Source organism: Aphanomyces invadans (genome assembly GCF_000520115.1).
Source record: "Aphanomyces invadans strain NJM9701 unplaced genomic scaffold supercont1.26, whole genome shotgun sequence".
Classification (NCBI taxonomy): domain Eukaryota; phylum Oomycota; class Saprolegniomycetes; order Saprolegniales; family Verrucalvaceae; genus Aphanomyces; species Aphanomyces invadans.
In genome coordinates this window covers 148996-160285 of record NW_008580171.1, presented here as the reverse complement: position 1 = coordinate 160285, position 11290 = coordinate 148996, and the positions used below count along the sequence as shown (strand labels likewise).

General features: G+C 57.1%; 5 protein-coding genes across 8 annotated transcripts; 2 read left to right on the top strand and 3 right to left on the bottom strand.

Annotated features, from left to right (window-relative positions):
- Window positions 1–1363: 1363 nt before the first annotated feature.
- On the bottom strand, window positions 1364–2281 carry H310_10402 (hypothetical protein). The gene has a single exon (XM_008876782.1). The coding sequence runs from the start codon at window positions 2170–2172 to the stop codon at window positions 1378–1380; it is 795 nt and encodes a 264-aa protein (XP_008875004.1). The 5' UTR covers window positions 2173–2281; the 3' UTR covers window positions 1364–1377.
- Window positions 2282–2900: 619 nt separating this feature from the next.
- H310_10401 (hypothetical protein) lies at window positions 2901–3299 on the bottom strand (the record flags this gene model as incomplete). Its single annotated transcript, XM_008876781.1, has 1 exon — window positions 2901–3299. The coding sequence occupies one exon, from the start codon at window positions 3297–3299 to the stop codon at window positions 2901–2903; it is 399 nt and encodes a 132-aa protein (XP_008875003.1).
- A 179-nt stretch (window positions 3300–3478) lies between these two features.
- On the top strand, window positions 3479–6635 carry H310_10400 (hypothetical protein). 4 transcript variants are annotated; one of them, XM_008876778.1, is made up of 8 exons: window positions 3479–3652; window positions 3701–4133; window positions 4239–4736; window positions 4855–5012; window positions 5158–5339; window positions 5388–5554; window positions 5603–5832; window positions 5999–6635. In XM_008876778.1, the coding sequence occupies exons 1-8, from the start codon at window positions 3500–3502 to the stop codon at window positions 6404–6406; spliced, it is 2229 nt and encodes a 742-aa protein (XP_008875000.1). In that variant the 5' UTR covers window positions 3479–3499; the 3' UTR covers window positions 6407–6635. The 4 variants fall into 4 exon arrangements, with proteins under 4 accessions (XP_008875000.1, XP_008875001.1, XP_008874999.1 ...); XM_008876779.1 differs by having other exon boundaries at window positions 5603–6635; XM_008876777.1 differs by having other exon boundaries at window positions 5388–5832.
- Window positions 6636–6896: 261 nt separating this feature from the next.
- H310_10399 (hypothetical protein) lies at window positions 6897–8375 on the top strand. The gene has a single exon (XM_008876776.1). It carries the CDS (start codon window positions 6972–6974, stop codon window positions 8031–8033), a length of 1062 nt encoding a protein of 353 aa, XP_008874998.1. The 5' UTR covers window positions 6897–6971; the 3' UTR covers window positions 8034–8375.
- H310_10398 (hypothetical protein) lies at window positions 8169–10494 on the bottom strand. The gene is made up of 6 exons (XM_008876775.1): window positions 10036–10494; window positions 9641–9986; window positions 9502–9585; window positions 9259–9457; window positions 8711–9216; window positions 8169–8647 (listed from the first exon to the last, which is right to left on the bottom strand). Exons 1-6 carry the CDS (start codon window positions 10447–10449, stop codon window positions 8421–8423), a joined length of 1776 nt encoding a protein of 591 aa, XP_008874997.1. The 5' UTR covers window positions 10450–10494; the 3' UTR covers window positions 8169–8420.
- Between the last annotated feature and the right edge of the window lie 796 nt (window positions 10495–11290).

Here is an 11290-nt window from a genome sequence, read left to right as displayed (position 1 = left end):
ACACTTGGTTGTGGCAGTCGGGGCGTTTGCACTTGCCGCGGCCTTTGTGGAACGCGCACTTGAGGGACGGCAACGTGGCGGGGTGTGTGCAGTCGTTGAAGAGGCACCGGGGGCCCTGGGGGGTGGCGAAGGGAGTTGTTGGGGACATGATGTGTGTGTGTGTGGGCAAATTGAGAAGTGCTCGGGAGTCGTTTGAAGTTGGAGCGGTGGGACGTTGCGAAGCACGTCGTCTGACCACACGGCTCAGGGTAGCTTTGTTGGTTGCGAGTACTATGTAGCAGGACATATTTGCTCGGGCGAATTTCGCCGATCAGTGACAAATGGGTGCCGACGGAATCTCGAGATTCAACTTTCCCCGATGGAGTGTGCCGCGCAGTTGCTTGCTGGATGCGTCGGCCAGCCAGGGTAGATGGAAACCTCTCGTCCGTGTTGTGGTGGGCGGCGGCGGCGGCCTCCCTCGGCTGAACGAGATGCCACTCTCGACCGCCTCCAGTGCGTAAGCGGTGGGATCGCCATCGTAGAAAGTTGAGAATCGCATGCCTTCACGGTGGACATCATCGCTGTCGTCTCGATCGAACCTCGTTCCACGCATTCCACGTCTTCGATCGATAGTCTTCCGATTCAAACTGCCCGACGGTCGACCCCACGCGATGGGGGAATCGATCGTGTGGCTGTCGCTGCTCGTCCGCCGTGGACGACGGGCGCACAGTTCGTGTAAAGGCTCTGACCAAGATTCTGGCGTGCTGCGCGCATGCTATCCGATAACTCGCCCGTCCCCCGTCCGCGGCTCCATCGAATGCATCTACCGACGATAGAGGACGCTCTAGACTCGATGCGCGGACCTCGCCACGTTGCAAGACAGTGCCGTTGGGTTGGCACTTGGCACGCCAGTGCATTCATCGGGGGGCGCTCGCCACAACGGTCCACTGTCGCCATGCGTTCGGTCCTCCTTCGGACAACATGTCGTCGGGTGCGTCTGCATGCCACCATCTCGGTCGTAAAATTCGAACCGCGGCGGACTCGCACGACAGGGGATGCGCGCAGTCGCGACCGGAACGGCGCACGACGGCAATGCGCACCGTACCGGCGCGTCCCATGCAGGCAGATATGTCCAGCAATGGAGCCAGCCACCGACGATAGGCGTGGGAATATCGCGCAATCCACTTGGGTCGAGGAATCCATCGCGCGAGAACGACGTGGGATCCTGGACTGGCGCATGAGCCCCATCGCGGTGCAGAGCCCATCCCACGTTATGCAATCCTCCACTCGCAAACACCACACACCCTTTGACAACAAGATGCTACTGCCCCGCGCGGGTGACCACCTGCCGGGCGTGCTTTTGTTTGTCCAGGGCCATTCACGGTGGGCACGACCACGTCATGTTTGAACTATATTACGGACCTGGTCATCACGCTTCCATGCCTTGACCACTGGCACGTGGCCTTGAATTGCTGTGAGTTCCACCGCCAGCACCTGCAGGATGGAGAAGTCGATGTCGTCCAGCGGCAACAAGAGCGCGCTTCGACGGTCGAGCGGCGCCAGGTCCGAGTTGCATTGGAGACACAGCCCCGCGAACCGCGCGTGAAATGTACACCCCGGCGACTTGCAGTACCGACCGCCTCCGTGCGCGACGCACTTGTGATTCGCGTGGGCGAGCTTGACGCACCCGTCGACCTCGCACGTCCGCCGCTTGGCGACGCCGCCGTGCTTGAGGCAGTACGCGTTGCCGCGGGCGTGCGCCGTGCAGTGCGGCTCGATGCAGATCTTCTTGCCGCCGTGGCGCACGCACAACTGCCTCGCGTACACTTGGTTGTGGCAGTCGGGGCGTTTGCACTTGCCGCGGCCTTTGTGGAACGCGCATTTGAGGGACGGCAAGGCGGCGGGGTGTGTGCAGTCGTTGAAGAGGCACCGGGGGCTTTCGGACGCTACTGGAGTCGACGGTGCCATGACAGTGTAAGGCGGAAGTGGCGACTTGAAGAATGGCGATGGTGGTCTTCGGGTCCGTGGCTCTCGCACTGTATTCCAGTTGGCACAGAGTGGCACGGGCCGACCATTGGCCCACAGCACGCTCTCAAGATGAGAGGCGCATGGCGAAGAAGCATTGGAATCCGATCGTTGGTCAGAAGGAACCGATGGGTTCGCGCAAGAGTTACCCGCACTGCATTGCGCCATAGCCGACCAAGGAGCAAGCGCGTTATGTCGCGTACCAGTCTGCGGTGATAGAGGGCAAGGTTGTGTGTGTGGCCTCTCTGTCACCGGGCCCTTTTTATGAAGCGCGCCGACATTCCCATTGTCGCCGATGGCCACACCCATCCCAGCGCCGTTGGCATGGCCCCGTGCCGTCGAACGCAGCGCTCGGCAAGCGAATCCGGCGGCCAAGGCGACGTGCGAACTTCGAAGATGCCCCGGGCACTTGAACTTGCCGTCTGAGAAAAAAGTTGACTCATGGGTACACGTCCTTGTCGCAGGGCGAGACCTTTCCCCACAGAGACGCACGACAACTGCGACGATCGCGACTGAAGCGAGCACGCCGCGCACCTCGTTGTGCCAGCTACAAAAACTCCTCTTCGACCGAAGGGGGGGGTTGATCGCAGTACACTGGTGCGCCAGTGGTGCGAGTGGATGCGTGCGTGGTGGCCGTTGCCATGGAGTGGCTCCCAGGTATATGGTTCATGGCCACTAACAACGTGGATGATTGTGATGGGAAATTTCTGTTCCTGGCAGACTGGTCGGGCCTTTCTCGTGGCGCCATGGCCCCATATCGACTCACTCGATGCTTGCTACATCCTTGTACGACTTTAGCCTCCATTAGTTCGATGGGACACTTCGACTTGCGTGCGGTGGCCCTGGATGATCTCACGACCAATCCCAACACGGTGCGGAACGCGTCGCGGCGATCGTCATGCGGCGAATCCTTCATCGTCGCGGTACACCTCGTCTGTCGGATGTGGCGAGATGTCCGCTCGGTGCTTCCTGGAAGGGCGGCGTCGGGGAAGGAGGCGGCCTGTGTACACAAAAGCCCGCACGATGCGGACACGCGCCGAAGTCATGACAGGGCTTGGCGTCGTTGGGGGGGGAAGGGTCGGCGGACAGGGGGGGTACTCGCACCCCAACCGTTCCAGCTGAAATACGTGACCCCCGCCTGGACAGGCCAACGGGGTGGGCTCGCACGAGATGCGGCCATAAATTCGCCCCTTCCAAAACATGCCAAACGGGATGTTCCCAAAGATCGCTTCCACCACGCTCGCCCCCCACGCACAGAAGAACACGACGAGCAGCACTTGCTTGGCGCTGGGCATCGAGATTGGTTTCTAGGACGTCGAGGTTTCCTCGAAAGGGGGGGGCGTATGCCGCCACGGTTTTTACGAGCAACTTGTAAGACATAATATCTTGAAAAAATGTCTTGATACAGGTTTTTCCGCCACTGGCGAAATGTACGGATAAAACTCTAGCAATCGATATGGGTTTTAACAGGTGTGCGGGGGTTGAGTTCCGGGCGATGGCGACCAAGCGCAAGGGAGAAGAGGACGCTGGAGACGAGCGCCATGTCATGCGTATCATGCCACTGGGAGCAGGCAATGAAGTCGGTCGTTCGTGCATCATCCTCAAGTTTCAGGGCAAGACGATCATGCTGGACTGTGGTGTGCACCCGGTGCGTTTGTCCACGTCCTTGGGCTGAGCTCAAACATATTTGCATTAGGGGTATTCTGGGCATGGTTCGCTGCCGTATTTCGACTCTGTGGAAGCGGAAGAGATCGACTTGCTCCTGATCACGCACTTCCACATCGATCACGTCGCGGGGCTGCCGCACTTCACGGAAAAGACTGGGTTCAAAGGGCGTATCTTCATGACGCACCCGACGAAAGCCGTGATGCAAATGATGCTTCGGGATTTTCTCCGAGTGTCCAACATCAGCGTCGAGGACCAGATCTACGACGACAAAGACCTTGAACGATGTGTCGCCAAGGTCGAAATCATCGACTTCCACCAGGAGAAGATGATCAACGGGATCAAGTTCACGCCATACAATGCCGGCCATGTGCTTGGCGCGTGCATGTTCCTGATTGAGATCGGTGGTGTCAAGGTCCTGTACACGGGCGACTACTCCCTCGAGAACGATCGCCACCTCATGGGTACCTCTTATTCCCCGAGTCTTGCACAACGCGCTGGGTTTGACATTTATGTATCTTTCCTGCTGCCATGATCGCGGTGCAACGTCGCTCATCCGTGCCATGTAGCGGCCGAGATTCCCGGCGTGAGCCCCGATGTGCTAATTGTCGAATCGACGTACGGCGTACAAGTCCACCAGAGCGTCGTCGAGCGAGAAGGGCGATTCACGGGCCAGGTCGAGTCTGTCGTGCGGCGGGGAGGGCGGTGCCTGATTCCTGTGTTTGCGCTGGGCCGGACGCAGGAACTGCTCTTGATTTTGGACGAGCACTGGAAGGCGCACCCGGATCTGCAAAACGTTCCGATCTACTTTGCGTCCAAGTTGGCGGCCAAGGCGCTGCGTGTGTACCAGACATACATCAACATGATGAACGAGCGCATTCGAAAGCAGATTGCAATTTCGAACCCGTTCCAGTTTGAGTTTATTTCGAATCTGAAGAGCCTCAAAGACTTTGACGACACGGGTCCGAGCGTTGTGATGGCGTCGCCCGGGATGCTCCAGAGCGGGGTGTCGCGGCAATTGTTTGAGCGGTGGTGTTCGGACAAAAAGAACGAGTGCCTCATTCCAGGTAACGATCTGGATCGTGTTGTGTGGTTGTCCTGCAGCTAGGTTCCGTCCTGCTCTGTGAAGCGAGCCAGGATGCATGGCCAGGAGAGGATGAAAGCGCTCATGGTACCTATGGCTAGGGTACGTCGTCGAAGGCACGCTGGCCAAGAAGATCCTGTCCCTTCCCACCGAAATTACCTCGATGGACGGGCGGCTCCTGCCGATGAATTGCTCGGTCGAGTACATCAGTTTTTCAGCCCATGCCGACTTTGTCGGGACGTCGGGTTTTATTGAAAAGGTGGGTCCATATCCCTCGAGTGGAGTGGATTTGTGCGGTTGAACGATGCCCCCTGGCATGCTCTCACGCGGGCCATGCGAATGAGTGCTGCATGCATGCTTGTTTGGCTTTCTCGATGGCTTGGATTCACTTGGCCGTGGTGCAGGTGGCCCCGCCGCACATTGTCCTCGTCCATGGCGAAAAAACAGAAATGATGCGTTTAAAAGCCGCGCTCCACAAGAAATTCCACAACCCAAAGGTGTACCAGCCACAAATCTACACGCCGGCCAACACGGTCGACGTTGTGCTCGAGTTTCGAGGGGAAAAGGTCGCCAAGGCCATTGGGCGGTGCGTCGGTCCATATATGTCAAGCAGTGTGGTCAACCCCTCGGGTAGGATGGCGACCGACCTAGCAGGCCATGCCAAGCTCCGCTCGACAGAGAAGAAAAAAGTGAGCGGGCTCCTCGTCGAACATGACTTCCACACGCACGTGATGCACCCCGACGACTTGAGCGAGTACACGACCAACCTGCTCGTGGGCAGCATTGTACAGAAACAACATGGTGATGCTCTTGTCATTATCGTGGGATTGAAAAATACGTTTTCGGTAGTGCCATTCGTCCATCAGCCGTTCGACGTGCTCGTTGTGCTCGTCCGGCAGATGTATGCCGACTTGACGAGCACCCACGACACGATCATCGTCGGGAAGCGGGTCATGGTTACCCACTGCCCTCCCGACAAGGTTGTGATTGAGTGGACGGCTGACCCGAGCGCTGACATGATTGCCGATTCGATCGTGGCCCTCACCATGCATGCTCAAGCGAGTCCGGCTAGTTTTAAGGTGCGCACACGATGCCTGGCGCGTCACGGCGCATGGTTGTCTCTGGCTTGTGCAATTTGTGTGGGCGCATGAATATCTGGATGGGCCATGCGGTCGATGGAGTGGGGGAGAGCTTGTTGTATTGGAATGGCTGCTTTTGGCGCAGCGTGCTGATGGATTTGTGTAGATCAGCATGCACCCGACGGCGGCGTGCCGCCACGACCATTCGATCAAACCGGAGGCCGTCACCCCACCTCTCAAGGACGAATCGGACCATATTCCTCAAGCCATCAAGGCCGAGGAAGACGTCATGACCCAAGCAATTGAAAACCTCGCGGACGAAGGGGACGTCGAGGCGCTGCATTTGATCTTGGTCTATCGGGTGTTGAAGGACCAATACGGCGCCGTCGATCTCGACCACGGCACGAATGCGATCACAATCGAAACGCCGAGCGGGGTCAAGGCTGTGGTCCACTACTTTGCCCCGAGAGAAGAGCGCGTCGAGTGCGACAACGCCGCGTTTGCCGACAAGTTAGTAGAGACTTTGGCCAAGCTGGACCAGGCGCTGCGGCCGATTGAGCCCGCCGACTTGTAATGCCTCGACGAAGACTGAAGCGGCACATCCCAAGGAAGCGACCTGCTGTAGTTTGAATGTAGTGGCTGCCACCCAACCCGAGAACCTCGTTGACCCTTGAATCCAGGTGAACGAGAGCAAACGATTTGCTGGGCTCAACGTCGTCGGCGGGACTGTCGCGTGGGCACTGTCAAACCCCGACACACAGATCCGAACGAGGCAAGACGGTGACAGGATGGCAAGGCCAGGATGGGAGGTAGTAGTCTCGGTAGCCAGGCCATGGTCCCTCCACGTGTTGTCGATCGGCACACCACCGAGGCTTGGCTGCAAGGCCAGGATGTCGCGACCAAGTCGATCCGACTCGCACGCAGCGTGCAACGTGTGGCGGAAGAGCGCGATCGAGCGCCGCGTGGATGGATTTGTGCCTTGTCACGAACGTTTCAAGAAAAACGAAAAAACACATACAAATATCAAGATAAGGAGGAGTATCTGGACGTTCCACCCAACTCAGTGGGAAATGAATCCAGTGAACTCCTCGCTGGGCAACGACACGGGGCTTCGATAGACGAAAGTGCATCCTCGGGCTATGGGCCTCTGCCAAGGCAAGGACACCGCTGTGAAGGCACCCATGGTCACACAGCCTCAAATTGTCCCCGGTAGCTCGTCGTCGACCGAGTTGTTTGCGACGGCGGTCGCCTCTGCCAAGGCCGCTCCTCGCAGCCGCAGCAACGCCCATGCGGCTGCAGCACGACTCTACTGCCTCCTCGCACCGTCCGACCCGCTCTTGGACGATATTGACTTCGTTGACGCGCCTGACGTCGTGGCCATGTCGACTTGTATTCGCTTGCCAGGTCCCACGAGCCCTTTCCGCCAGGTTGCCGCGTTGGCCGTCCAGAACAAGTCGTTCAAATGTCGGATGGAAGACACATGTGTGATTCAGGCCCATCTTCCCGCGGACGTGCAGCTCTACGCAATCTACGACGGCCATGGCAGCCACGTCGTATCGACGTACTTGGCACAGCACTTTCATGTCGAGCTCATCCAGCGGCGGTTGGCCATGCCTGGTTTGTCGATGGAATCCGTCGTCAGCGACACGTTCGAGTCTATCGATACGGCCCTCGAATCGCTCGACGCGGCAGATCAATGCGGGTCGACGGCGGTCGTACTGGTCGCGAACGGGAGCAACCACATCACGGTGGCCAACTGCGGCGACTCGCACTGCTTGTACGTGACCGCCGACGGCGTTGTGGCTCGAATCACCCAGGACCACCACGTCCGGAACGCGACCGAAGTGAGTCGCATCAAGGCCAAGCACGGGATGATTCTCAACCATCGCGTGTCCGGCGTGAGCAAAGTGACTCGCGCGTTTGGCCAGCACGACGACAAGGACTTTGTCATTGCCAAACCGGCCATCACGACCATCACGGTCGAGCCGGCGCGGACCGACGACGAATGTGCCAGCCGTGGGTACTTTGTGCTCATGAGCGACGGCATTTCGGACGTCCTGCAGGACCAAGAAATCGCCCGCTACGTTAGCACGGGGCTCGCCATGGGGTGGGCCGTCGACATCATTTGCCAGACTCTTGTCGACCTCTGCAAAGTCAAGCGCGCGCGGGACAACATGAGTGTTGTCTTGGTGCTCACATGACGGTTGCTCTGCATATCGTATTTATAAGAGGCAGCAATGGAGAGACTACGTTCGTGCATCGGAGGGACACCAAGAGTTGCGGAGCAACGAGCACGAATTTGTGCACACGGTTCGAGCAACGTGCACGATGGCCCGACCGATTCAACGCACACGAGTTGCTGAGCAATGTCGAACGACTGTCCACTCGGTTTGGTGCCATGGACGAGAGCGACATGCAGATTCAACGCGACGGCAAATGGCGGGGCATTCCGGTGCTTCTTTGAGTTGTGAGTTGCTCACCAAAGCAGCTGCATGTCCAACGAATTTGAATCCCCGTTCGAGCCACGTGCGACCAGAGCAGTGTGTGTGTGCGAAACATGAAAGTGCATTTCGTATGACTTTGTTGCGTTAGAGCAACGTGCATCGAGACGGATGGTCTTGGCACCACTGCGGTTGCATGGCGTCGGCATGGAGACCAGCTTGCATCATACGATTGCGCTGGCGCTGCAGGCGACCGTACGCTTCCTTCCACGACGTGGATGGGTTTGTCCAAAGCCGTTCGGCGGATGCAGCGGATCGAGGCCACAACTTGACTTCAGCCGAGTGTTCGTCGGCGAGCTCAGACCAGAGCGCGGCTAGAGGCAGGTCGTTGGATCGAGAAAACAAAGCCATGCAAGACACTCCGAACAAGTGCCTACCTTCGCCGCCAAGCACAAACTGGTGCAGTTCCGGGGGGAGATCGGCATGCATGTCAACGTCGTAAAGAACTTGCCACGACTTGAGCGGATCGCACCAGCTCGTGCCGTTGGTGAGCCAGTTGCCGTGTCCACAATCGAGGTACCACTTGTCGTAGTTGGACAGCACGACGTGGTATCCAAGTGCGGCAATGGTCGCCGTCGAGTTGGTCGTGGTGGCGTCCCAGTTTTGAATTACGTACTGACCGGGAGGTAGATATCGCTGGATGACGCTCGTGTGGGTCAGATCGCTCGTCCAGAGCATGATCTTGCGGTTCGTCGCGTGGGCCATCGCCAATTGCGCCGCTTTCACTTGGAACTGCCCCCACACGTTGACAAAATCGGTGGATTCTCGCGATGGCATGCCTTGCGTGATGGCGTCCGTCATGTTCCAGCACCCCACATGCACTTCGTCGCCGCCCATGTGGAGCACATCCGCATCAAACAGCGTCGCAAACTCGGCGTAAACCCTACACCACGTCGTGTGCCAAAGCAGGTGGGGGCGTCCTTACGTGTCTAGAATGGAGTAAACCTCCGGGTTCATCGGGTTCAGTTGGCCACACGGTGGCTGCACGCACGCCGCTTGCCAAGGCAAGTGGTCAAAGCATACGACAAGGTCGCCCAAGCCAGCATCCGGGCCCCATTGCCACCCTGCCCCGACGTGCGCCGGGGCATCGAGCTCGGGAATCACTCGAATTCCGCGCACTTTTGCTATGTCCGCCTCAGTGAGCTCCCCAACGAGAGAGAACGCGTACCATACTGCACGAGCTCGCGAATGTCGGCCTGGGTGTAGACCTGCCTGGCGCTGTACGCTCCATACGCCGTGAGTCTAGGCTCGCCTACACTTTGGCTCTGAAAACGACGCCCGAGTCCTGCGTATCGCAGGGTATGTACCGATGATTTCAATGGGGAAGCTGTTGGTGTCAGTGACATGCCAGTGAAACGTGTTCAACTTGTTCATCCCCATCCCGTCCAGCACGCGCTTGATCGCGCCAATCGAGTAAAAGTTGCGGCTCGTGTCCAGCGTAATCCCACGATGGGGGAACGCCGGAGCGTCGCGGATGGACGCCGTCTCGACGATCTGCATCGTATGCGACAACTCGTCGTACTCCATGAGCTGACTGAGCGTCGTCAATGCGTGCCGGTAGCCGTACACAGTCGTTGCCGTGATCGACACATGCGGGGACACCGTCATGTTGACCTGCAACGTGTACGATTCATTCGTATCCACGCGGAGGCGCTGTATGGACGCATGAGCACAGGAAACAGAAGTGTATGGGGCTGCGTACCTCGTCGGCCGTTGTGATAGTTGCCGAGATCGAGACGGGGAAGAATTCTGGCACGGTGTCAGGCGTCGTGCATTCGTTGGCTTTGGTCTCGAGAACGTCATGGAAGACGGCTTGCATTGCCGGAGCGAGAGCACTGTTGTAGTTTGTATGGTCGAGGAAGGTAACCGAGTGGGTGATGGAAGCGATCGAGATCGGTTGCACGGACCGACCGACGTCTTGGTGCTTTGTCGGCTTTGGCCACAAACTCCCATCCCCGCACGTGAGCTCGCAGATGGATAGCGACGTGCCGTTTGCTGTGAACGCGATAGCCTCCTGGACACACAGGTTGTCTTTGCATTGGTATACCCTCGGGGGCACTACCAGGCCGCTTACAAGCGACAGCGCCAGCCATGCCGGCCATGTCGCGATCATCATGCCAAACAATTGTAGCAACTTCTTGGGAGGTTCACAGTATTGTCATGTCCCAACTCAGCAATTTTTGTGAAACAAGAAAATAAAATACCTGAGATATGAAATTGGCTCAGTCGGATTGGCTGCTTTTGAGTAGATGACGACAAAAAGATATTCGCATATATATAAATTCAAAGAGTAAAACTGAAAACCGGAGTACTTCTTTATTCACTTTCATAAGACAATCAAATGAAGTTGGAACTGCGTCGCAGGCTTCGCAAGGTATCTTTTTCCATAACATCTCTGAAAGGGATGCTCAATTTGCCATTGCACGTGCTAAATAAAGAGGACAACAAGAGCTACTCGCCAATCCTTTCAGATTACTCAATTTCGATAAAATATATATGTTTCAAATTTATTGCACATTGATCCTTCATACTTTTTTGCACAACCTCCACGAGAGGCCCCATTAGGTTCAGGTGGGAGTCCTTGGATTTTCCAACTACGTTTTACTTCCATGAAGGTTAGGAGCTTGAAGTAAGAGGTAAAGGCGCTTCGGGTAAGGTAACAGGATATGATGCAAAGCACGCAAACACTACAAAAGCGCCAAGCTGACGTGTCGACGTTTTATCGTTCTACGTCATGGGACCTCTTGTTAAACCTTGCACTAATGACGTTAAATCAATATCGTCCGCGTTTTTCCCAACTGCGAATAGGGAAAATCTGAGATAATTCTACTGTGTAGTCAGCAATAGGGACGTTTAGCAAGTCCGGAATCTTCACTTTTCAGACTAGAACTTCGATTCGAATTCCGAAGATTCCAGACTTGGCTCGAAAACAAGTCTGAAAACTGGGGAAGTTTGCA